This window comes from Oncorhynchus keta, chromosome 21, assembly GCF_023373465.1.
Source record: "Oncorhynchus keta strain PuntledgeMale-10-30-2019 chromosome 21, Oket_V2, whole genome shotgun sequence".
Taxonomy (NCBI): Eukaryota; Metazoa; Chordata; class Actinopteri; order Salmoniformes; family Salmonidae; genus Oncorhynchus; species Oncorhynchus keta.
Window position 1 is genome coordinate 25,203,933 of NC_068441.1, and position 24,033 is coordinate 25,227,965.

Below are 24,033 nucleotides of genomic sequence, written 5' to 3' on the forward strand. Positions count from 1 at the left end.
CGAAAATGCGCATGATCCATAACAGGTTCGGGCTTGCCTAGTTAAATTAAGGTAAATAAACTGTGAGGGCACTTGGTTTACTGTAGAGTATGTGAGGGCAAATAGATCTCTGTCTGTCTGTACAATTACATTTCCTCTTAGTAAAGTCATGATGATAGTGGAGAAGATTAGACTGCTTCATTCCAAAAGGGTCTGAATTAAAATTATATTCCTGAAGTAAAGTTAATAATTGTTTTACATTTTGGCACAAATTTGAATTATGCATTCTACTGTATATTATATAAATCAATGTCCTACCTCGATAAATCACAAATCAAGTACCAAGAGTTAACATTTTTTTGACAAATCATCTTCATTCCTAAGCTTTCGTTCATAGGCAGTTGTGCTCTTTTCTATCCAATGAAGTCCAATTTCAGGTAGCCTTGCGTCATAAGGAATAGTTTCGAGAGATGTGCATTTAAAAAATTCCTACCAATGATGCCGAAGATGCCCAGGATGTTAGGCGCGAAGATGACCAGCATGTTGATGAGAGTGAGCAGTGTGACAGCGATGGCAATGTGACGGGGCCAGTAGAATGTCTTGTTGGGGAAAAACAACTGCTGGATGGCTCTCCTTACCTGATGAGAACATGAGGAGAAAAGCACAGTCACAACACTATTCTTATTCACAGACACACCCTTCCATCAAAGAGGAGCAGAAAGCCACTGCTTTAATATAATAATAGGCCCTTTTTACAGATGCGTTTATCAAAAGTAAGTAAACATAATATACAGTGCATTCGGAAGGTATCCAGACCCCTTCCCTTTTTCCACATTTTGTTAAGTTACAGCCTTATTCTAAAATGGATTACATGTATTTGTTTCCCCATCAAATTACACGCAGTATCCCATAATGACAAAGTGAAAACAGGTTTTTAGACATTTTAGCAAATATGTTACAAATAAAAACAGAAATACCTTATTTACATAAGTATTCAGACCTACGAGACTCGAAATTGAGCTCAGTTGCATCCTGTTTCCAATGATCATCCTTGAGATGTTTCTACAACTTGATTGGCTTCCACCTGCGGTGAATTCAATTGGTTGGACATGATCAGGAAAGGCACACACCTGTCTAACAGCTGACATTTCAGAGCAAAAATCAAAGCCTTGAGGTCGAAGGAATTGTCTGTAGAGCTCCGAGAAAGGATTGTGTCGAGGCACAGATCTGGGGAAGGGTACCAAAACATTTCTGCAGAATTGAAAGTTCCCAAGAACACAGTGGCCTCCATCATTTGTAAATTGAAGAAGTTTGGAACTACCAAGACTCTTCCTAGAGCTGGCCACCCGGCCAAACGGAGCAATCGGGGAGAAGGTCCTTGGTCAGGGAGGCGACCAAGAACCCGATGGTCACTCTGACAGAGCTCCAGATTTCCTCTGTAGAGATGGGAGAACCTTCCAGAAGGACAACCATGTCTGCAGCACTCCACCAATCAGGCCTTTACTGAGATTTTTTTCAGCGGCAGGGACTGGGAGACAAGTCATAATCAAGAGAAAGATGAACGGAGCAAAGTACAAAGAGATCCTTGATGAAAACCTGCTCCAGAGCACTCAGGACCTCAGACTGGAGCGAAGTTTAACCTTCCAACAGGACAACGACCCTAAGCACACAGCCAAGACAATGCAGGAGTGGCTTTGGGACAAGACTCTGAATGTCCTTGAGTGGGCCAGCCAGAGCCCGGACTTGAACCTGATCTAACATCTCTGGAGATCTTAGAATAGCTGTGCAGCGACGCTCCCCATCCAACCTGACAGAGCTTGAGAGGATCTGCAGACAAGAATGGGAAAATTCCCAAAATACAGGTGTGCCAAGCCTGTAGCATCATACCCAAGAAGACTCAAGGCTGTAATCGCTGCCAAAGGTGCTTCAACTAAGTAATTAGTAAAGGGTCTGAATACTTATGTAAATGTGATATATACGTTTGTTTTTGTATAAATTTGCAACAATTTCTAAAAAACAGTTTTTGCTTTGTCATTATATGGTATTGTGTGTAGATTAATGAGGAAATACATGTTTTTTCAATCCATTTTAGAATAAGGCTGTGACGTAAAAAAATTGGAAAAATACAAGGGGTTTGGATACTTTCTGAATGCACTGTACATCTTTACTTACACAGTTTCATTGAGCCAGACACCATTTGTGCTGAGGTAACTAGGCTACTCACAGGGAAGAGCACTATGGGGACGGTGAGTGTGACAGCAGTGAGCACGGCCAGACGGACACACAGGATCAGGGTGTCGTACGGGTCCAGACGGCTGTAGGTGTGCAGCAGCTCTGACTCCACCTCACCTATAGGGGCAAGGCACACAGGAGGAGGGCTTAGAGAAGCATCAATAACCACCAACTCCAGTAAGAGCAGAACATGTAGTACAAATGATATGCAACATATCATTCACAATAATGTTTTTTCCATCAGACGGCATAGATTCTACAAGTGTCTGGAAATCTATTGGAGGGATGCGACACCATTCTTCCACCAGAAATTCCATAATTTGGTGTTTTGTTGATGGTGATGGAAAACATTGAGATCTGGAGATCATTTTCATGCTCATCAAAACATTCAGTGACCACTCATGCCCTTTGGATGGGGGCATTGTCATACTATCGTAGCATAGCCATGGTAGCCAAAATAACGGCCTGCCCAGAATTATACCCTAAGCATAAAAGGATGTTAATTGTTTAATTAACTCAGGAACCACACCTGTGTGGAAGCACCTGCTCTCAATATACTTTGTATTCCTCATTTACTCAAGTGTTTCCATTATTTTGGCTACCATGGCTATGCTGCCATAGTATGATAATGTCCCCATCCAAAGGGCACGCGTGGTCACTGAATGGTTTGATGAGCATAACGGTGTTTCCGTTATCTGTATATACTACAGTAATATACTGCTCTGACTGTGCTAATAACAATGTCATCGAATAGAATCACTGGGATATTACAAACCAGTCTGACATGAACAATGGACACTAGGAGGAGTAGTTACTTCATTATGTTTCTCTACCACTATCTAAACTTCTGAAGCCACATGACATGACCCATCGTCCCCATCTGAGACTAACTAACTGATTTTATAACAGCCTCTCAAGCCTAAAAGAGCTGTGTCCATGCAAATGGATGGAAAACGTGACAGGTGGCTTTGCTGTTAGCGAAATGAACTAGCCTGAAACTCATGTAAAATGGGCCTGAGAAAAAACATGAGATTCAGCAGCAGGATGAGCAGCAGTGAAAAGAGAGAGAGATGGAGAGAAAACATGGGAGAGGGAGGGAAAGAGAGAGAAAAGGAAGGGAGAGAGAGAGAGAAAAGGAAGGGAGAGAGAGAGAGAAAAGGAAGGGAGAGAGAGAGAGAACATGAGAGAGAGAGAGAGAGAGAGAGAGAGAGAGAGAGAGAGAGAGAGAGAGAGAGAGAGAGAGAGAGAGAGAGAGAGAACAGGGGAGAGGGAGCGAGAGAGAGATAGAGAACAGGGGAGTGGGAGAGAAAGAGGTAATGACATGGAGGTGAGGTGCCTCACCATAGAAGGTCAGGTATCCAAACAGAGCAGCCAGGAAGTACATGGTGTACATGACTACAATGGAGATGTTGGACACATGCTGCATCCTTTGCTTGGTGGGGCTGAAATCAGATAATATTGCATGATGTGATGTCACACACACACTTACACTCACCATACACACAGACACACACACACACCAACATACCCACAAAGACACAAACAAAAAAGGCCAGTTTTATCTTTTGTCATCATATTGTACTTTGACTGAGATTGTTTCAGAAGTTACATAAGATCCAAGACTCAAAGGAATGTAATATTGTGGCTGAACACGTCAGATGAATCTAAAGAGACAGATGTTATAGTGGGTTCAACAGGCAGCAGGATGATTATCCAGATTATGACCAGGCTAGCCATGTGTATTTAAACATGACATTACTGAGAATGCAAGGCAGTGTGCTATATGACACAGGCATATGAGTAGCCAAGCACATAGCTGACATAATGATTTTCCTATCTGCAGTGTGACTGAACTGAATTCAGGGTCCAATAGTAAACAGCTACAGCGCTGCATCCTGTTGCAAGTGGAGCACCTACTTTTTGAGCTCGGTGTAGATGGGCAGGACCTCAGGGTGGCACACAAAGGCAAATGCCAGGATTGGGATGGTGTAGGCCGTCTGGAGAAAATAGAACACTATGAAGTATGTTTGGACATTTTATTAGGATCCCCAATAGCTGTTGCAAAAGCAGCAGCTACTCTTCCTGGGGTCCACACAAAATATGAATCATAATACAGAATGACATAATACAGAACATCATTAGACAAGAACAGCTCAAGGACAGAACTACATACATTTTTGAAAAGGCACACGTAGCCTAGATATCAATGCATACATACAAACTATCTGGGTCAAATTGGGGAGAGGTGTTGTGCTGTGAGGAGTTGCTTTATCTGTTTTTTGAAACCAGGTTTGCTGTTCATTTGAGCAATATGAGATGGAAGGAAGTTCCATGCAATAAGGTCTCTGTATAATACTGTACGCTTTCTTGAATTTGTTCTGGATTTGGGGACTGTGAAAAGACCCCTGGTGGCATGTCTGGTGGGGTAAATGTGTGTGTCAGATCTGTGTGTAAGTTGACTATATAAACAATTTTGGGATTTTCAACACATGAATGTTTCTTATTAAAAGAAGAAGTGATGCAGACAGTCTCTCCTCAACTTTTAGCCAGGAGAGACTGGTCTGCATAGTATTCATATCAGCCCTCTGATTACAATGAAGAGCAAAATGTGCCGCTCTATTCTGGGCCAGCTTCAGCTTAATAACTAGGTCTTTCCTTGCAGCACTCGACCATAATCAACCATAAGCATAATCAAGATAAGATAAAACTAGAGCCTGCAGGACTTGCTTTGTGGAGTGTGGTGTCAAAAAAGCAGAGCATCTCTTTATTACAGACATGCCTCTCCCCAACTTTACAACCATTGAATCTAAATGTTTTGACCATGACAGTTTACAATCTAAGGTAACAACAAGTCATTTTGTCTTAACATTTTGTTGAACAGCCATACCATTCATTACCAGATACAGCTGAGGTCTAGAACTTAGGGAATGATTTGTACCAAATACAATGCTCTTAGTTTTAGATGTTCAGGACCAGTTTATTACTGGCCACCCATACAGTCACCATGGATAAGGCTGCACCAGCCCCAGCCGTCTTACCCCCAACCCATCGTTTTACTAGCCATTAGGGCCTTGACGCACACATCACACAGAGCTAATTGTTTCCCTGTGATTAACTTGGAACTACTGACCAGCTTTAGCCGACTAACCGATGCATGGGCTGTAAGCTGATCAGCAGGAGGGATTGGCCTAACTAGCCTGGGTGACTAAGGAAATCTCACACATCTTTAAGGGATGCTAATAACAGGATTATATATGTATAACAATAGGATTATATATATATATATATATATATATATATATACTAGTCAATACTCTACTGCTAATTCTTCAGTGTATGACTGACTACAAAAGATCACAACTATACTGTTACTATTAGTACGGCATAATATGTATATCATATATAATGGCAATTGATGTATTTAACCACTTCAATAGCCCTAGAGTAGAATAGGCGTAGACATTGCCATAGTCAGACAACATGAGTCACAGAAATGCCAGGCCTATCCATCAGGGTCATTTACCTAGAATTAACCCACAGAGAGAGGACTGTTATGAGTCTGATAACCCTAACCCAGAGTTGGCACACAGAGAGAGGACTGTTACTGTGTCTGATAACCCTAACTCAGAGAGAGAGAGGATTGTTACTGTGTCTGATAACCCTAACCCAGAGTTGGCCTACAGAGAGAGACCTGTGTCTACCAGAGAGAGAGGACTGTTACTGTGTCTGATAACCCTAACCCAGTGAGCGAGGATTGTTACTGTGTCTGATAACCCTAACCCAGAGTTGGCCCACAGAGAGAGAACTGTTACTGTGTCTGATAACCCTAACCCAGAGAGAGAGGACTGCTACTGTGTCTGATAACCCTAACCCAGAGAGAGAGGACTGTTAATGTGTCTGATAACGCTAACCCAGAGTTGGCTCACAGAGAGAGAACTGTTACTGTGTCTGATAACCCTAACCCAGAGAGAGAGGACTGTTACTGTGTCTGATAACCCTAACCCAGAGAGCGAGGATTGTTACTGTGTCTGATAACCCTAACCCAGAGAGAGAGGACTGTTACTGTGTCTGATAACCCTAACCCAGAGTTGGCTCACAGAGAGAGGACTGTTACTGTGTCTGATAACCCTAACCCAGAGAGAGAGGACTGTTACTGTGTCTGATAACCCTAACCCAGAGAGAGAGGACTGCTACTGTGTCTGATAACCCTAACCCAGAGAGAGAGGACTGTTACTGTGTCTGATAACCCTAACCCAGAGTTGGCCTACAGAGAGAGGACTGTTACTGTGTCTGATAACCCTAACCCAGAGAGAGAGGACTGTTACTGTGTCTGATAACCCTAACCCAGAGAGCGAGGATTGTTACTGTGTCTGATAACCCTAACCCAGAGAGAGAGGACTGTTACTGTGTCTGATAACCCTAACCCAGAGTTGGCTCACAGAGAGAGGACTGTTACTGTGTCTGATAACCCTAACCCAGAGAGAGAGGACTGTTACTGTGTCTGATAACCCTAACCCAGAGAGAGAGGACTGCTACTGTGTCTGATAACACTAACCCAGAGAGAGAGGACTGTTAATGTGTCTGATAACGCTAACCCAGAGTTGGCTCACAGAGAGAGAACTGTTACTGTGTCTGATAACCCTAACCCAGAGAGAGAGGACTGTTACTGTGTCTGATAACCCTAACCCAGAGTTGGCCTACAGAGAGAGGACTGTTACTGTGTCTGATAACCCTAACCCAGAGAGAGAGAGAGGACTGTTACTGTGTCTGATAACCCTAACCCAGAGAGAGAGGACTGTTACTGTGTCTGATAACCCTAACCCAGAGTTGGCTCACAGAGAGAGAACTGTTACTGTGTCTGATAACCCTAACCCAGAGAGAGAGGACTGTTACTGTGTCTGATAACCCTAACCCACAGAGAGGAAGGACTGTTATTGTGTCTGATAACCCTAACCCAGAGTTGGCCCACAGAGAGAGGACTGTTACTGTGTCTGATAACCCTAACCCAGAGAGAGAGGACTGTTACTGTGTCTGATAACCCTAACCCAGAGAGAGAGGACTGTTACTGTGTCTGATAACCCTAACCCAGAGTTGGCCTACAGAGAGAGGACTGTTACTGTGTCTGATAACCCTAACCCAGAGAGTGAGGATTGTTACTGTGTCTGATAACCCTAACCCAGAGAGAGAGGACTGTTACTGTGTCTGATAACCCTAACCCAGAGTTGGCTCACAGAGAGAGGACTGTTACTGTGTCTGATAACCCTAACCCAGAGAGCGAGGATTGTTACTGTGTCTGATAACCCTAACCCACAGAGAGAGGACTGTTACTGTGTCTGATAACCCTAACCCAGAGCTGGCCCACAGAGAGAGACCTGTGTCTACCAGAGAGAGAGGACTGTTACTGTGTCTGATAACCCTAACCCAGAGAGAGAGGACTGTTACTGTGTCTGATAACCCTAACCCACAGAGAGGACTGTTATTGTGTCTGATAACCCTAACCCAGAGAGAGAGGACTGTTACTGTGTCTGATAACCCTAACCAAGAGTTGGCCCACAGAGAGTAGACTGTTACTGTGTCTGAAAACCCTAACCCAGAGAGAGAAGACTGTTACTGTGTCTGATAACCCTAATCCAGAGAGAGAGAGGGCTGTTACTGTGTCTGATAACCCTAACCCAGAGAGAGAGATGACTGTTACTGTGTCTGATAACCCTAACCCAGAGTTGGCCCACAGAGAGTGGACTGTTACTCTGTCTGATAACCCTAACCCAGAGAGAGAGAGGACTTTTACTGTGTCTGATAACCCTAACCCAGAGTTGGCCCACAGAGAGTGGACTGTTACTATGTCTGATAACCCTAACCCAGAGAGAGAGAGAGGACTGTTACTGTGTCTGATAACACTAACCCAGAGAGAGAGGGGATTGTGACTGTGTATGATAACCCTAACCCAGAGTTGGGCCAAAGAGAGAGAGAACTGTTACTGGGTCTTATACAGCCCCAGAGACTGACATGAGTCCCTGAGTGGTTCTACTCTCTAGTCAGACGGGAGCTGGCATGTCAGTCTGATAACGCAGACAATAAATCAATCAAATGTATTTATAAATCCATTTTTACATCAGTAGATGTCACAAAGTGCTGATACAGAAAACCAGAAGCATGGTGGCCAAGAAAAACTCCCTAGAAAGGCAGGAATCTAGGAAGAAACCTAGAGAGGAACCAGGCTCTGAGGAGTGGCCAGTCCTCTTCTGGCTGTGCCCAGTGGTGATTATAAGAGTACATGGCCATTAAGGCCAGATCGTTCTTCAAGATGTTCAAACTTTCATAGATGACCAGCAGGGTCAAATAATAATCAGAGTGGTTATTGGGAGTGCAACAAGTCAGCACCATAGCCGAGCATTCAGAGGTCGAGACAGCAGGTGCGAGAGAGAGAGAGAGAGAGAGAGAGAGAGAGAGAGAGAGAGAGAGAGAGAGAGAGAGAGAGAGAGAGAGAGAGAGATAGAGAGAGAGAGAGAGAGAGAGCACTGAGAGGCTGAACCCTAACCTTCACATGATGGATAATCCTATTGCATCCTATTCAGACGTGCATTATTCTTTCTGGAGCACAAGGGTCTGATGAATGCAGTGTGACTCAACACAGTGGGATTGTTCATAGCACAAACAGGTTAGTGTGGATTATAGATTCTTCCCATTGTCATTAGCAACATGCTACATTTTACTTGAATAACAGGGCTGGAATGGATGGACTGATGGAGCTGACTATACAGGAACCCACCTGTGAGTTGAGGTTGACCATTTTCGGAATGCAGGCTGGGTTGTAACCAGTGTCATTGGTAACAGAAGTCACACTGGCTGTGTTGTTAAAGGTAAAGTCCAAAAAGGGACAGTGGGTGTGGAACTTCTTATAAATGACCTGTGGAGAGGAAAGAGGAGTTGGGTGGATGAGAGGAGGAGCCTGGAGGAAATGGGCCTGCATACATAATACTAGTCTACACAGAAAGGCTGGAAATATGTTAGGGCCCAGCCAGGGACAGAGAACAGTGGGCATGTATTAGAGCACAGCACTAAAACTAGGTCAGAGAAACACACACACATATGGACACACACACACACACACACACACACACACACACACACACACACACACACACACACACACACACACACACACACACACACACACACACACACACACACACACACAGACTAATGCCGTTTGAAACTGCTGATTACACAACTTGTCCACAAAAATCTGAGAGGAGAGCGGAATATTAACCTGTTACTCCTACCCCCTACTTTTTCGAACATTCTGTTAAAAATCGCGCAACATTTCAGCGCCCTGCTGCTCATGCCAGGAATATAGTATATGCATATGATTAGTATGTGTGGATAGAAAACACTCAGACGTTTATAAAACTGGTTAAATCACGGCTGTGACTATAACAGAACGTGCGTTTCAGCGAAAAGCGCAGGAAAATCTGATCACTGAAAATTGGAAAATATATCAATGCGCCACTTGCATGAATTGTCTATGGGAAAGCAAATTACCTGGAGCCGAGATTGCAATTCCTACAGCTTCCACACGATGTCAACAGTCTTGTCATTTGCCTAGGCTTTGTTTCTTGGTCAAACGAAGAAGAGACAGCCGATTTCTTCCGGTCTCGGACCAGATATTTTGGTTGAGATTTACCCGGACATTATTTCCAGACGTACCCCTATAGAATATACATCGCCTCGTGATCAATTTGATCGCTTATTAACGTTTACTAATACCTAAAGTTGCATTACAAAAGTATTTCGAAGTGTTTTGTGAAAGTTTATCGTCAACTTTTTTAATTTTAAAAAATGACGTTACGTTATAAGACGCTATTTTTTTCGTTTATCACACAGTCTTCATAGATCGATATCTAGGCTATATATGGACCGATTTAATCGAAAAAAAGACCCAATAGTGATTATGGGACATCTAGGAGTGCCAACAAAGAAGATGGTCAAAGGTAATGAATGTTTTATATTTTATTTGTGCGGTTTGTGTAGCGCCGACTATGCTAATTATTTTGTTTACGTCCCCTGCGGGTCTTTTGGGGTGTTACATGCTATCAGATAATAGCTTCTCATGCTTTCGCCGAAAAGCATTTTAAAATCTGACTTGTTGCCTGGATTCACAATGAGTGTAGCTTTAATTCAATACCCTGCATGTGTATTTTCATGAACGTTTGAATTTTAACTAGTACTATTAGCATTTAGCGTAGCGCATTTGCATTTCCAGATGTCTAGATGGGACGCCTGCGTGTCAGGTAGGAGCAAGAGGTTAAAGAGGTTGAACCGCTGATCAAATCAAATCAAATGTTATTTGTCACATACACGTGTTTAGCAGATGTTATTGCCGGGGGTAGCGAAATGCTTGTGTTTCTAGCTCAAACAGTGATGTAATATCATTCATCAATGTTTATGAGTATTTCTGTAATTTGATGTGGCTCTCTGCACTTTCACCGGATGTTTGTTTGAGATAATGCATTTCTGAACATAACGCACCAATTTCAAATTAGGTTTTTGGACATAGAAATGAACTTTATCGAACAAAACACACATTTATTGTCTGACATGTAGTCCTGGGAGTGCCATCCGGTGAAGATCATCAAAGGTTAGTGATTCATTTTAACGCTATTTCTGTCTTTTGTGACACCTCTCCTTCTTTGGAATATGGCTGTATGTTTTTCTGTGGCTAGGCGCTGACCTAACATAATCGAAAGGTGTGCTTTCGCCATAAAGCCTTTTTGAAATCAGACACTGTGGCTAGATTAACAAGACGTTTATCTTTAAAATGGTGTATAATACTTGTATGTTTGAGGAATTTTAATTATGAGATTTCTGTTGTTTTGAATTTGGCGCCCTGCAATTTCACTGGCTGTTAGCGAGGTGGGACGCTACCGTCCCACATATCCCAGAGAAGCTAAATGCGTTGGTATGCACTTTCAGCTTTGCGCGAATGCTGCCATCAATCCATGGTTTCCAGTTTGCATAAAGTCCAGTGAAGTTCCTTGATGGCCGTCTTGGTATCCGCTTGGATGTGCACGGCTATGACGATAACCGAGGAGAGTTCTCTTGGGAGATAATACGTTCGGCATTCGATTGTGAGGAATTCTAGATCAGGTGAACAAAAGGACTTGAGTTTCTGTATGTTGTTACAATTACACCATGAGAGTCGTTAATCATGAAACATACACCCCCGCCCTTCTTCTTACCGGAGAGATGTTTATTCCTGTCGCCGCGATGCACTGAAAATTTTGTTGGCTGTATGGACTCCGACAGCATGTCCTCAGCTAGCCATGTTTCCGTGAAACTGAGTATGTTAAAATCCCAGATATCTCTTTGGAAAGCAACTCTTGCCCAGATTTCGTCAACTTTGTTAACTAGGGACTGGACATTAGAAAGCAATATACTTGGGAGCGGTGGGTGGTGTGCGCGCATCCGAAGCCTCACTGGAAGACTGCTCCGACACCCTCTCCTCCGATGGTGTCGTTTTGGGTCGGCCTCTGGAATCACTTTGTCTGCCCTGGGAGATGCAGACAAAGGATCCACTTTGGGAAAGTCGTATGCCTGGTCGTAGTGCTGGTTGTGCTGGTAAGTTGACATCTCTCTGATATTCAATAGTTCTTCCGGGTTGTATGTAATAACACTTAAGGTTTTCTGGGCTAACAATGTCATAAATAATACATAAAAAATAACAAGAATACTGCACAGTTTCTTGAAATCTCTATCGGCACAGCACAACAAGGTGTGTTCAAGCATGTCTTGTATGCTGCTGCATAAATTATGTAATATGCCAGGGAGATATGTATACTGTAGCTAAAACAGTAATACTATGTGTATGTTGTGTAGTAGGCTGTTAGTTGCCCATGTGCCTCACCCTAATAATTTAGTCTATTTTCCCCTCATCATTTGTCTACTGCTCTGACTTTGTGTTGCACAAGTAGCCTATAACCTGTTTTTGAGAAATATAATCATTGAATATTGTAAGAGCTTTTATTGTCTGCTTATATGCCCCCTTTATTTATCCTACGGTTCTTACTTGGTGGACAGCGAGAACACTGTAAGAACGGCTCATGTTCTGAATTCTGTCGCTGTACATTTTCAAAAGTGCTGAACAAATAGTTATATTGACTACGTCCGCCCTAGCTCGCTCATTAATGTCTTAATCGAAATTACGGATTGCCTTTAATCCGCTTGTTGTCCCCTTATGCCATAGTTTGTACATCTCAATTGTCAGTAGAAACCACATTTGTTTAAGCAAGTCAGCCGTATTACCTATGTTTTTTTTAAAGGGTGAATTAACCGTTTCCCTGCCAGACAAGGCCCCGCTGATAGCCAGGTGTAGATGTGGTATATTGCAATTCATGTGTTGTTTAGTGTTTTATTGTGTAGTGGCGTTGCTGGCATGCATCCCCCCCCCCCCACTAAGATTTGCAAAAAACATGCTAAAATCGCCACTTGGTTGACACACATGCATATTGAGATCCGTGCACGTAACTCGGGCTGGTGTGTAACTCATGCGTTGATGTCACTGGGAGATTTGCATACAAATTATGTTACACACAGCGTTCCAGATAGGGTTGGGTCCATTACAAGAGCACTGCAACAGGTGGATGTCTACAGCTGTATAATATGACGGTACATACCGAGATGAGGAAGAAGACCATGCAGGTGAGAGAGAAGCCACTGGTGTAGCCCAGGTACCCTGAAACAACACAGTGACAACATCAGAACTACTCACATCAGATATCACCCTGCTGTATCCTCTGAGAAAAGTGATGTGGGAGGTTAGAAGGACTCTCAATATTTCCTCAATCCCAATGCTAATTATAGGGAATGTATACAAACATTCCCAGTTTCATGACAATGTGTTTGGGTGTGAGATCATAAGCGTGTATGTTCTTAGAGGGCCCAGTGGACTAAACTAAACAGGACTGCATCTCATTACTTTGCCCTGGCAGCATGGGCTCTCTTTCTACTCTCTGCTCTCTCTCTCTCTCTCTCGCTCTCTCTCGCTCTGTCTTCTCTATCTTTCTCTTCTCTCTCGGCTCAATTCTCTGAAGGAGAGAACCGCTTAACAAGAGGTCAGTACTTCTCTCCCAGCCTCCCCCCCCCCTATCTCTGCATCTCTCACCTCTCTCTACTCTGTCTTCCTCTCCATCTCTCTCCGTCTCGCTCTTCTCTCTCTCTCTTGTGTAATTGTATAATGAGCAGTTTTTGCCACTGCTATCCCAGTGACATGGGCAAACATAACCAGACAGAGCAACACGTACGGGAGAAAAACACAGAGACTCTTACTCTGTCACTTGATGAAAGCTTTGTAGACATTTCACTTTATCAAACGAGAGAGCTCATTAAATGGACATGAAGCCAGGGAAATCTGAGCTGGGTAGTTTTACATTTTCATAAGACTGCTGAGAGTAACATTATCTGAAATGACACAGTTTAGCACAGATATCTACTTTGAGTCCATCCTAAAACAGTGGGGGAGTGTTTGCCATGTAACACAAGAATAAAGAGAAAATGAGAGGGGGCAAGAGAGGGGGATTGGGAAAGAGAAGGAGGAAGAGAAGGAGGGGGAGGAGAAATGAGACAGAAGAGAGGACGGTCACTGGTTTTAATCCTATCTATCCCTGGAAGGGTTATGGGAATCACAACGAAGAAATTAAATGACTGTTCAAGATGAATTAAAAAATATATATATATATTTGAAAATATTGAGTCATTTTTCACATGTAAGCCGAAAAATAAATTTGGAGAACCTTCATTTACAAAACATAACACAAAATGTAACTTATGATTATAAAATTGTTAATTAAACAATTATTAAGGTTTTCTCACCTAGCTGCTTCATCAAAGCCAGAGGCAGGATGACACTGATGGACACCATGATGACCAGGTAGTTCCCATTGAAGTACCACTCACTGGAGGGAGAAAGGGGGAAGAGAGAGAAAGAGAAAGGGGGAGGAGAGGGGGTGAAGAGAGAGAGAGAGAAAGAGAGACATGTTATATACATAACTCTGTTAAAATTATTTATTACATTTGTAGTCCTTATTTGTAAGGGAAATGTTCAATGTCTCTGCGATGTTAAATGAAAGGAGAAAAACTCCTTGCCAGTTAAGCCATCAGGGATAAGGATAAAATTCCCAATGGACTCACCCCCTGAGGAACTCACTAACTGTTCTCTCAATGCCACTGTTGGTAGAGCATGGTGCTTGAAAAGCCAGGGTAGTGGGTTCAATTCCCACAACCACCCATATGTAAAATGTATGTACGCATGACTGTATGTTGCTTTGGATAAACCATCTGCTAAATGGCATACTGTATATTATAGGGATGTGACAATTCACGATATGCACCGGACCCTAATGTTTAAAATATGACAGCATTGGTCTGCTGACCCCAATCCAAATATAGCATCATAAAATTGATTATGAATGGCTGATTCCATAACATTTTGTTTCTCATATTACTTTCTACTTTCTGAAAATACCTGATATTTTGTGACCACTGGTGCGTCCTCTCCAATAGTGTCGAACTAAAGGCATGTAACTGTGTTGACAGTCATTGATCTACAAGTAATTTTGCATTATGTAATTTGCTTGATTATTGTTATCAACACGCTGTTGAAAACGATGTTACATGACCTAGAGCATGGTTATATCCTTCCTGTTTGGCCCTGTCTGGGGGTGTCATCGGATGGGGCCACAGTGTCTCCTGACCCCTCCTGTCTCAGCCTCCAGTATTAATCCTGCAGTAGTTTATGTGTCGGGGGGCTAGGGTCAGTTTGTTATATCTGGAGTACTTCTCCTGTCCTATCCGGTGTCCTGTGTGAATTTAAGTATGCTCTCTCTAATTCTCTCTTTCTCTCTTTCTTTCTCTCTCTCGGAGGACCTGAGCCCCAGGACCATGCCTCAGGACTACCGGGCATGATGACTCCTTGCTGTCCCCATTTATGAAGATTTGAACATCTTGGCCATGTTCTGTTATAATCTCCACCCGGCACAGCCAGAAGAGGACTGGCCACCCCTCATAGCCTGGTTCCTCTTTAGGTTTCTTCCTAGGTTTTGGCCTTTCTAGGGAGTTTTACCTAGTCACCGTGCTTCTACACCTGCATTGCTTGCTGTTTTGAGTTTTAGGCTGGGTTTCTGTACAGCTCTTTGAGATATCAGCTGATGTACGAAGGGCTATATAAATACATTTGATTTGATTTGATCAAGCGCGTTAATGTTTCAGACATTTTCGGACTGCTAAACAACTATTGATTTAGAACCACAGAGCATTACCACAAGTCGCAAAGAAAACAGGAGCTACCTCCACTATTCGAGCACCATTTCAACATCGTCAAATCACCTCTGCTTAGTCTAATACATTGACAACTTAAAGATACCAAAAACAATTTAGTCCAGTCAACGTAAGTTAAATACGATGTGGCTGTCCATGGTTCTGATTTCTGCGTGCGTGTGCGTGAGCGTTTATGCTTGTAGAGTAAAGCCTATGCCATCCTCCTCTATTTCATGTTGACTGTCACACCCTGATCTGTTTCACCTGTCTTGTGCTTGTCTCCACCCCCCTCCAGGAGTCGTCAATTTTCCCCATTATCCCCTGTGCATTTATACCTATGTTTTCTGTTTGTCTGTTGCCAGTTCGTCTTGTCAAGCCTACCAGCGTTCTTTCCCGTATTCGACTTTCTCATTATTTCCTGTTTTCTAGTTATCACGGTTTTTGACCATTCTGCCTGCCCTGACCCTGAGTCTGCCTGCCGTTCTGTACCTCTTTACACTGCCCTGGATTACTGACCCCTGCCTGTCCTGACCCTGAGTCTGCCTGCCGTTCTGTACCTCTTTACACTGCCCTGGATTACTGACCCCTGCCTGTCCTGACCCTGAGTCTGCCTGCCGTTCTGTACCTTATGGACTCTGCCCTGGATTACCAGCCTCTGCCTGCCCTTGACCTGTCGTTTGCCTGGCCCCTGTTTTGTAAATAAACATATGTTATTTCGAACTATCAGATCCCAGGATAAGACCCAGATGCAGACAGTTCAAAATAACAAATGTTTATTTACAAAACAGGGGGCAGGCAAACGACAGGTCAAGGGCAGGCAGAGGTTGGTATTCTAGGGCGGAGTCCGTAAGGTACAGAACGGCAGGCAGACTCAGGGTCAGGGCAGGCAGAACGGTCAAAAACCGTGAGAACAAGAAAACAGGAACTAACGAGAAACAGGATTACCGGAAAGAATGCTGGTAGGCGTGACAAGACATGACGAACTGGCAACAGACAAACAGAAAACACAGGGATAAATGCACAGGGGATAATGGGGGAAATGGGCGACTCCTGGAGGGGTGGAGACAAGCACAAGACATGTGAAACAGATCAGAGTGTGACATTGATGAAACAGTCTGTCATACAGTACACACGTTTTTTGTTGTCCAAGGCTACCTGGCTAAAATGCTTGCTCGCTAGCCTAACTTTAATTCATGGGCAACATTAGCTAGTTAACATTAGCCTTCTACGTACATCTAGCTACATATTGAACTTCCATCCTCTCAGCCCACAGGTACAACAATGTATGAATTAACAGTTGGATTGTAACCACAGAATGACACATTTTTTATACTTTTTTTCCATGGAAGGCCAGATGTCCGCTGGCTTCCCTTGCCTTTAATGCTATGGGCGGCAACAATGTCATACTCATTTGGACCAGACAACATCAGATAGATGGCCTACAGGCATAGAGACAGAGGGACACTGTTTCACTCGCTCTGTTGCTTTCTCCTCTGAAATATATTCAGCCTCTTGTGAATTGAAGGAAAATGATGAAGCACAGAGAGAGACGAAATCTAAATTATTTGATGTTTATTAATTTTTTCTTGGTGAATTTTTTGAGGAAGCCTGGCTTCCCTTGGCATCCATGAATACGAGGCACACCTCATGACTAAAGCGGGAGGAGAAACGCCTGGAAAAGAAAGTCATTACATTTGCAAAAGGTCAAAACCATTCAATTTCGAGATGGGGGTGAAATGGAAAGTTGTGCTATTCATTGGCTATGTCATAGCTAATTTGTAAGCAATAAATATTGATACACAAACATCCAGCTCAGAGAGGCCCAGCTCTTCAGCTCTATCAGCAGAATGGACAATGAATGGACAATGAATGTATTTATGCACCAAATGTTTGTGCATCGAATCGTATCACATCACATGTGGTCCTTCTGTAGCTCAGTTGGTAGAGCATGGCGCTTGTAACGCCAGGGTAGTGGGTTCGATTCCCGGGACCACCCATACGTAGAATGTATGCACACATGACTGTAAGTCGCTTTGGATAAAAGCGTCCGCTAAATGGCATATATTATTATTATTATTATATTATCAATCCGAATTGCATCAATTCAATTTGTTCTCTAATCAAACCGAATGCCACCGAATTGTTTCAAACTAAAACGTATAGCTCTGTATCGTATCGGAGCCCATGTATGTAGATACGTATTGAATCGTCTTGAAAGGGAATGATGCACATCCCCAATACATTATATATATATATTAAGTCTTCCCAGAACCATTAGACCAGGGATCATCAACTAGATTCAGCTGCGGGATGATTTTTTCTTGAGTGCATGGTCCGGGGGGCGGAGCACAATTACAAATCATTTGTAGACTGCAAATTGATCGCAAGAAGCCTAAACAGATATAATATTTGACTGAAACGTAATAATTTCAAACCTTGCTTACATTTGCCATCTTATCGGCTCTTAACCAACCATGCCATTTGGTTCGTTTTTTTTGCGTTGTTTGTAACATGTTTTGTACATAATATTGCTGCTAACATCTCTTATTGCCGAAAAGAGCTCCAGAACAGAACATCAGAACAGCGATTGCTCACCTCAAACTGGACGAATAGTTGTTCTTCAATGAGCTAGACGGGAGGGATATAAACTCAGACAGCTGACAGACAACTCATAAACTCGGACAGCTGACCGTCCTCACAGTGGCAGACCACGTGTAACAACACCTGCACAGGATCGGTACATCCGAACATCACACCTGCGGGACAGGTACAGGATGGCAACAACTGCCTGAGTTACAACAGGAACGCACAATCCCTCCATCAGTGCTCAGACTGTCTGCAATATGCTGAGAGAGGCTGGACTGAGGGCTGTGCATTACAGGGAAGACATCCTCCTCCCTCATGTGGTACCCTTCCTTGCAGGCTCATCCTGACATGACAATCCAGCATGACAATGCCACCAGACATACTGCTTGTTCTGTGCGTGATTTCCTGCAAGACAGGAATGTCAGTGTTCTGCCATGGCCAGAGAAGTGTCCGGATCTCAATCCTATTGAGCACGTCTGGGACCATTCCCCCCAGAAATGTCCGGGAACTTGCCTTGGCGGAAGAGTGGGGTAACATCTCACAGAATTGGCAAATCTGGTGCAGTCCATGAGGAGGACATGCACTGCAGTATTTAATGCAGCTGGTGGCCACACCAGATACTGACTGTTACTTTTGATTTTGACCCTCCCTTTGTTCGGGGACACATTATTAAATTTATGTTAGTCACGTCTGTGGAACATGTTCAATTTATGTCTCAAAATAAACGCAGTTGACAGTGAGAGGACGTTTCTTTTGTGCTGAGTTTACTACTACAGACACCTGACCAGGCCCAAATCCACGTGATTCGCTAGAGAAGTAACCTTCCGGTTACTAGTCCAACGCTCTAACCACTAGGCTACCCTGCCGCCCCAATGAGGAATGAGACTAATGAGGAAAATAATTAATTAATTCGAAGACTATGTGATCAGATATTCAAATATCTGAAAGTTATATTAGGAAAATTATAACTTTATAATCGGAATATTTTCCTTGGTGCCCCGACTTCCTAGTTAATTACAGTTACATGATTAATCAGTTTAATTGCGTAATAATAATTACAGAGAGTTATTTGATAAATAGTCGTCAGTTTTAATGATGCCAAAGACACGACAACACATAGAATCCACTGGATTACTAATACTAACCAAATCCACCACATCTGAGACAGTGGAGGAGGTTCATCTCATATTTTCTCTATGACAGCATCTGTATTCTAGAGTTGTAACCTGTGAGAGTGGTCCATTTGTTGTGCTGTCAGTGTCAAGCTGCCCCACCTACACCCCAGCCAACCATCTTGCCATGTGACACAGTCACACATCATCACAGAGACGGGCAGAGGGGACTGACCTTCTGAACCACACAGAACACACAAACACACACTCACGCATGCATACACACACCACAGCAATTCCAGACACAAACATCAACCACAAAATACTCACACAAACAAACTCTCAATCTACATACAGTATCAACACTCCAGGCAAAGAGCAGATATCTGACAGCCTGGTTGGTAAAACACACACAGCCTTGGGCGCTGATTGATCTATGGCTCGTTCTGTGGAAAGCTCACACACACACAATGTCATTCAGACTGAGAATATGAGGCGTTCTGTGTAGCTGTAAAACACTTCTTGGACATCATTCAGTTCAGTCAGCGTCATAAACACACTGACAGCTGGCCATAACACAAGCCAGTTAGGCACCATATACCAGAGTATAGACAGTGCATAGAGGCTGCTACAGTATACTCAGTCTGTTTCAGGGTAAAGGCCATTGTCTTTGTGCTATCAGGCAACCTGCTCTAGTCTACATAGTGTTATCCTCTGGTTTACGTTTCAGCCGTGGTCCTGGCTATGTAATGATGTGTGGCTGTATCAGCGTGGCCAGGCTGCCCTCTTCTCCCAGAGTTGTTCTCACACACAGCTGTTCTCAGGCCAGCTGCTTGGCATGGGGCATGGTGACAAAAAGGGCTGCAGACCTGCCAGTGCCAGTAACACCTTAAAATTAGATTGGCTCAACCTGAGAGGAGGTTTCCCCTGTGGTGGTTTAACACTGGCTCAGGATCACTGGAGGAATTCACATGCCGTTGGATCATATCTCCTTCTGCTGAAAACACAGGCAGCCACCTTCCCCTCCCTGCCTGATACATTAAGAACTGTTTCAGAACAATGGCCCTCTATGTTACTGTTGTAATATGTAAAGAACATGCTTTATGTTACTCACCCTGATGGCTTGTCGACCCCCAGGAAGGCCTGGATGACCAGAGGGAACTCATACTTCACGATGTACAGGTAACTGGACATGGCTGTGGGAGGGACACACAGAGAGACACAGCTATTAGTAATAGTATCACACACATGTATACTGTATACAGACATACACACACATGCACACACTCACACGTATACACATGCAGTATACACACGCAGTACACACACAGTATATACACACACACTTAATCCTTGTGCAGGCTGTGCATATTATCCTGGACAACAAATATTACAAAATACAAGAGAGACAATCATATTCCAGCAAATCTAAATATATCTTAAAACACACACTGACACACACGCTAATCCCTTTTATCCCTTTCGTATTGAATACTTTGATGTTGTGCTGATATATCCCCTTGAGAAAACAATAAATAACATAACTAAAACAGTGAATTCAGTATCGCTGGTAATCTCTGTGTAGCACAGGTTAACATGGTGACAAGAATGCAAAATTAAGTTCTTGCTATGAGATATCACAGGCATAGAAAGTAGATTTTTCCTCAATGAAGTAGAGAGAGCTAGAAAGTTGAGTATCTGCCAGGCATGCAGAGATGCGTGTCACCACCTGGGTGTCAGAAGGGAGGGAAGGAGAAAAGTAGTTGACTGTCATCCGCATAGCAATGATGGAAGAGACCATGTGAGGATATGACGGAGCCAAGTGACTTGGTGTATAAGAGGAGAGGGCCTAGATTACTGCCCGGTCTGTCCTCCATCCCCTCACACAGACTCAGAATCTCCTCACCTTCCCTATACACACATCAGGGAGAGAGAACAGAAGAACAGCAGGAATGGAGAGATGCAGAAATAGAAAGGGGCATTACTAATAGAGCCAGGCTGCTCTCAGGGGTACCCACTGACAAGGTCATATGATGATTATGATGACACATCCCCAGAGAGACACTGTGTGTGTGTGTGTGTGTGTGTGTGTGTGTGTGTGTGTGTGTGTGTGTGTGTGTGTGTGTGTGTGTGTGTGTGTGTGTGTGTGTGTGTGTGTGTGTGTGTGTGTGTGTGTGTGTGTGTGTGTGTGTGTGTGTGTGTGTGTGTGTGTGTGTGTGTGTGACAGAGACGTCACCTCCGATGTTCTGAAGTGTGATGGCGATGCCGGCAGCCATCTTGCCTGGCGTTCCAAATGCCCTTTGGCCCAGCTGCTCATAAGCCCGGATACCTGAGGCACAGTCATAAAACACATTCACATACAGAACTGTACTGTGGCGTAGAGCATGTTGGGCACTGGAGAGGGCGATGTGAATTCCTAGTGATCAGTCTAACATAAGCATATGTTGAATTTTTTGCATAAATGCCTTCTTGAACATGTACACTGTCACGTGTATTAGTAACAAACTTGTATGTCATCTGTAAATGCAAATACAATTGTTAAATTACGAGCCTAGTTGGTTTAACCATGGAAAAAAACAGGAACCTTCCTGAAAAAGTTGTAATGGATTACTTTCTGGAGGACGATTTTGCCATGCTGACCCTCTCTGACCCTGAAACTGATTCCGACGCTGAGGAAATCCCTGACTTAGGTAAAAACATTGGTGGAAGTAGAGCATGAGAACAAGGTGATTACGGAGGGAGTTGAAAAGAGAACACAGAAGGCTGTTGTATAAAACACCTGTCTTCCAGATTACATCTTCAAACTAAGGGCAACCATGGCATCCATGACAGAGAGAGATCTAAAGATCTGATTATTCTTATGGCATTGCACACAGTCGGTGTGAACTGGAGTGACTTGACTCAATGGCCCAAGCAAGCTGTACAAACAAAACGTAAATGACAGAGAACTTCTTACTTCGTGAAAGGGGTTCCAGTCTACCGTGAAACATTCCATGTATATGGGTAAGAGTCTAGCTACATTTTCACATATGATACATTTCAAATGTTGTCAAAGTTGTTTTCATTGCAAGTTAAAGCATATTTAGATAAATAGATAACGTTAGGTGGCTGGCTAGCTAGCAAGCTACGTGTATGACCTACGTAGTAATATTATTCATATCTCAGAAATCTGTTTGCATTGCTAGTTATAGCCTACAATTAGCTAGCTAGCTGACATTGAACCTACAGATGTTGGTTAGCTTTTGCTACCTGCAGATTCATACAACATCCTTTCATGCATGGTAGCTAGCTATGACAATCTATTTGTATTGTTATACTGTATTGGTTGGGATTATGGTTTATTGTTTAGCTAGCTTGCTAGCTACATGTCTAAAAGACTCCACTTCGCCAAATGATTACATGACCCATCAATGTAGCCAGATGTGTCTCGGGGTGATATGGCCTATTGTATTTCTTGAACATGTGAACAGGTCTAGCAATAGAGACCCATCGACTTAGCTACAGCAGATGTGGCTGGGGGTGGTTATAGCCTCTCGTTTACCATAAACAGTCATGTGAAGAGCAACATCACCTGCACCAAAGTCAGATTAGAATATAGGCCAAGGACTAGATAAAGTATACTTCTACCTGGCGTTATTCCTAATTGTGGACTACTACTTTCACCACTTTTAGTCTTGAAATCTTTGGTTGTTAACTACATTACCTTACTCACTCTGTTTAGCACATGGCCTCACATGTGAATCCTTAAAAAGATGGGTGGGCCCAAGGCTTAAGAGGGTGTGAACAATGCTAAACGGGTGTAAACAAAGAAGAGCTCTCTAGTAGGTGTACCAAAACATTTAAGGACCATTTTCTCAAAAGTGGGGTTACAGGTTTATCAACTTTCAAATCAGCATTACTTTCCCATTCTTCCTTAACTATAATGTATGATATAACATTTTGAAGCTCTGAGTCTGTACTTTTATCCAATGTAAAAACCACAATTTAAAACTTAGAAAATAAGACCAAAAAAAGATGGTGGGTCAAATATGCTATAGAGAAGAGGCAGGCTGTGAGGCTATGGGATGTTAACATGACATTAGTCTTCCTGACAGGGGCTGTAGGGCTTGACTGGTGTATGGTCCCCAACAAAAGTCCTGCTCGTGGTCTGAAGACTACATACCCACAATGCCAGATGACTTGAGTAGCAAGTGGATGGAGTAAGATGAGAGGACAGCCACTACTGTCAGGAGCACCCTGCAGAGTAGAGAGGAGAGAGCTTCATCATCATCCTCCTCATCATCATCAACACCATCATTGTCATAATCACAGGGACTTTTCCGTCATTGAAATCCTTGGGCCGCCTAAGCAATTTTTCAGGTCGCCTAAATACATTTTCAGGATGGAAAAACACTTTTAGTGTTAACTTAAATGACTAAAACAAGATATAAAATATGTAGAAAAGATAATGGACCTATTTTTTTTAAATAATATAATCCTTGAGAACAAACAATCTGCAAAATGAAAGCTAGACAGTCAGGGAGAATTTGAAATCCCAAAAACAATTAATTTAGCAGTATATATTTAACACAGTATTAGCCATGGCAAAATGCATAGAATTGCAGAAAATTTGCTTTAAAACTGCAAAATGTTCTCTTACTGTGGCAGAATATGTAAAATTGCATGAAAATTAAAACTGCAACAACAAAAAATCAGCTGCATAGCAAAATGTGTAGAATTGCAGGAAATTCGCTATAAACTTCACTAATTTCTCACAGCTCCATGGAGAGCATTTTCTCTAAAATTCAGCTACGCTGACGGGGAGAATACCATG

At 43.0% G+C, this 24,033-nt stretch overlaps 1 protein-coding gene across 2 annotated transcripts in view; it reads right to left on the minus strand.

The window, feature by feature from the left end:
- LOC118399881 (sodium-coupled neutral amino acid transporter 3-like) overlaps positions 1-24,033 on the minus strand; it is a 71,552-nt gene that overhangs the window by 6,099 nt on the left and 41,420 nt on the right. For both annotated transcript variants that reach the window (XM_052473579.1, XM_052473578.1), the window contains 10 exons: positions 23,383-23,456; positions 21,457-21,549; positions 20,335-20,416; positions 14,080-14,162; positions 12,885-12,943; positions 8,981-9,118; positions 4,129-4,208; positions 3,553-3,653; positions 2,204-2,328; positions 473-617 (listed from right to left, as the gene is read on the minus strand). In XM_052473579.1, the coding sequence (XP_052329539.1) occupies positions 473-617; positions 2,204-2,328; positions 3,553-3,653; positions 4,129-4,208; positions 8,981-9,118; positions 12,885-12,943; positions 14,080-14,162; positions 20,335-20,416; positions 21,457-21,549; positions 23,383-23,456 (980 nt within the window). The remainder of the gene's footprint in view (positions 1-472; positions 618-2,203; positions 2,329-3,552; positions 3,654-4,128; positions 4,209-8,980; positions 9,119-12,884; positions 12,944-14,079; positions 14,163-20,334; positions 20,417-21,456; positions 21,550-23,382; positions 23,457-24,033) is intronic.